Raw genomic sequence first — 1,839 nt, 5'->3', positions numbered from 1 at the left:
TATTGCTATATACAATCCAAGTATTTTAAGTCAGGTAAGAAAAAGATATGAAACAACTTTTATGTTAAAACCTATATTTTAATGCCCAAAGGAAAAAGCAATTTTTTTCTTTTCAAAAGAGAGTATAAGTGAGAGAAAATCCATCTCACTGTTCAAAAAATTGTGAACTTAAAACTTTCAGGCCAGTAAAGTAATTTCTTGGCATTCTCATCTCTTCATCCCACTGCAAATACATTTTGTTATTTTTCATACACAGCATGTTTGCAAAGAATAAATTTGTGTGTCTTTTCAGGGAAGTGCCTCTAAGAATTAGTCGCTATCCATAGCATGCAAAATCTGAAAGTTCATTCAGGATTAGTCCTAATAGTTAGGTCTTGCTTCAATAGAGGGATGTCCCTTCACGCTGGTATTTGCCTTCATAGCAGGTCCCGGGGCTGGAGGCTTGATCGTTGCTGCAGTGTAAACACAGACTGCATAACTGTGCCAAATGCCTCTTGAATTTGACTCCAACAAATACATAGAGCACAGGGTTGAGGCAGCAGTGGGAGAACGCAATTTGACGGCTGATGTGAAAGGCAAGGTTGGAGTCTTTCACATACTGACAGGTAGGTGGTGGAAAAGTAGTCAGGAAGCTGAGGATGTTGTAGGGTGCCCAGCACAGGAAAAAAGCCACCACAATAATGAGGATGAGTCTCACAGTTCTGTGCTTTCTGCGAGATCTTGCTCTAAGCAGGATTATGAGTATCTTGAAGTAGCAGAACACGATGACTCCAAAGGAAAACAGGAAGAGTACATTTCTCACATAAATGTCCACCTTTTTCCAATTCCCATTCGCATAATCACAGAACCTGTGCTCTTCCAAGTCTGCTTGCACTGTGGTGTGAATCACCTCAGGAACCACAATTAAGATGCTAACAGTCCAAACAGCCAAGGACACAAGAACACCACAGCACTGCGTCTGGGATCTCAGAGTTGAAAGTGGGTTCACCACAAACAAGTATCTCAGGATAGTCATGAGAGTCAAAAAGAAAACACCACTGTAGTAGCCAATGGAGAAAATAGCATTTGATGCTTTGCAAAGGAACTCACCAAAAATCCATCCAAAGGTCTGGTCCACTACCCAAAAAGGCAGCATGCAGGAGAAGACTAAATCAGAGATACAGAGATTCATGATGAAGATGTTTGTTAAAGATGTAAGTTTTTCATATTTCAGTAGGATCCATAACACCAAAGAGTTTCCTAGCAGACTGAGGAAAAATACCAGAATGTAGAGGACAGCAGTGAGATAGATGTTAAATGTGAAATAGTCACCCATTTCACAGACGTTGGTTTCATAAAGGTATTCATATGAGGAATTATCATCTAAATAAAATCCTTCATCCATTTTCCCATGCAAATCTTGTGCTGTTCTCCAGCAGCTGCTTCAAAGGACTGCAGCAAATCAAATCTTTGGTGAAAATCAACTCAATAACTAAAATCCCGCTGTGGAGGTTTCTGTTTTAAGGCAGAAAAAGCAGCAGTGAAACTCTTCATTTGCAGAGACAAAGGACTCATTTCTTCTTATGACTAGAATATGAACAGGTAGATACCAAAGACTTATTGCAAAGCCCTCAAATACATAAGTCAGAAATTCAGTTTCTGAACCAAAATGTTTGGTGACAACTTTCAATTACCAAGTTTCTACTGTATGAATGTGCATTTTTTTTTTGATAGAAATGTCTCAGGTGCCAAGACTTTCAAATACGCTAGTGTTTTTTTCAGTTTTCTGGAGTGGTATCCAGCTCCTAAGCACTTCACTGTATAGATGATCCTTGGTCACGGCAGTTCTGCACTGCGTAA

General features: G+C 39.5%; 1 protein-coding gene across 1 annotated transcript; it reads right to left on the bottom strand.

The window, feature by feature from the left end:
- Positions 1-379: 379 nt before the first annotated feature.
- XCR1 (X-C motif chemokine receptor 1) lies at positions 380-1,384 on the bottom strand. The gene has a single exon (XM_066571871.1). It carries the CDS (start codon positions 1,382-1,384, stop codon positions 380-382), a length of 1,005 nt encoding a protein of 334 aa, XP_066427968.1.
- Between the last annotated feature and the right edge of the window lie 455 nt (positions 1,385-1,839).

This window comes from Molothrus aeneus, chromosome 1 (genome assembly GCF_037042795.1).
Source record: "Molothrus aeneus isolate 106 chromosome 1, BPBGC_Maene_1.0, whole genome shotgun sequence".
Classification (NCBI taxonomy): domain Eukaryota; kingdom Metazoa; phylum Chordata; class Aves; order Passeriformes; family Icteridae; genus Molothrus; species Molothrus aeneus.
This window is presented reverse-complemented; position numbering and strand designations above follow the sequence as displayed.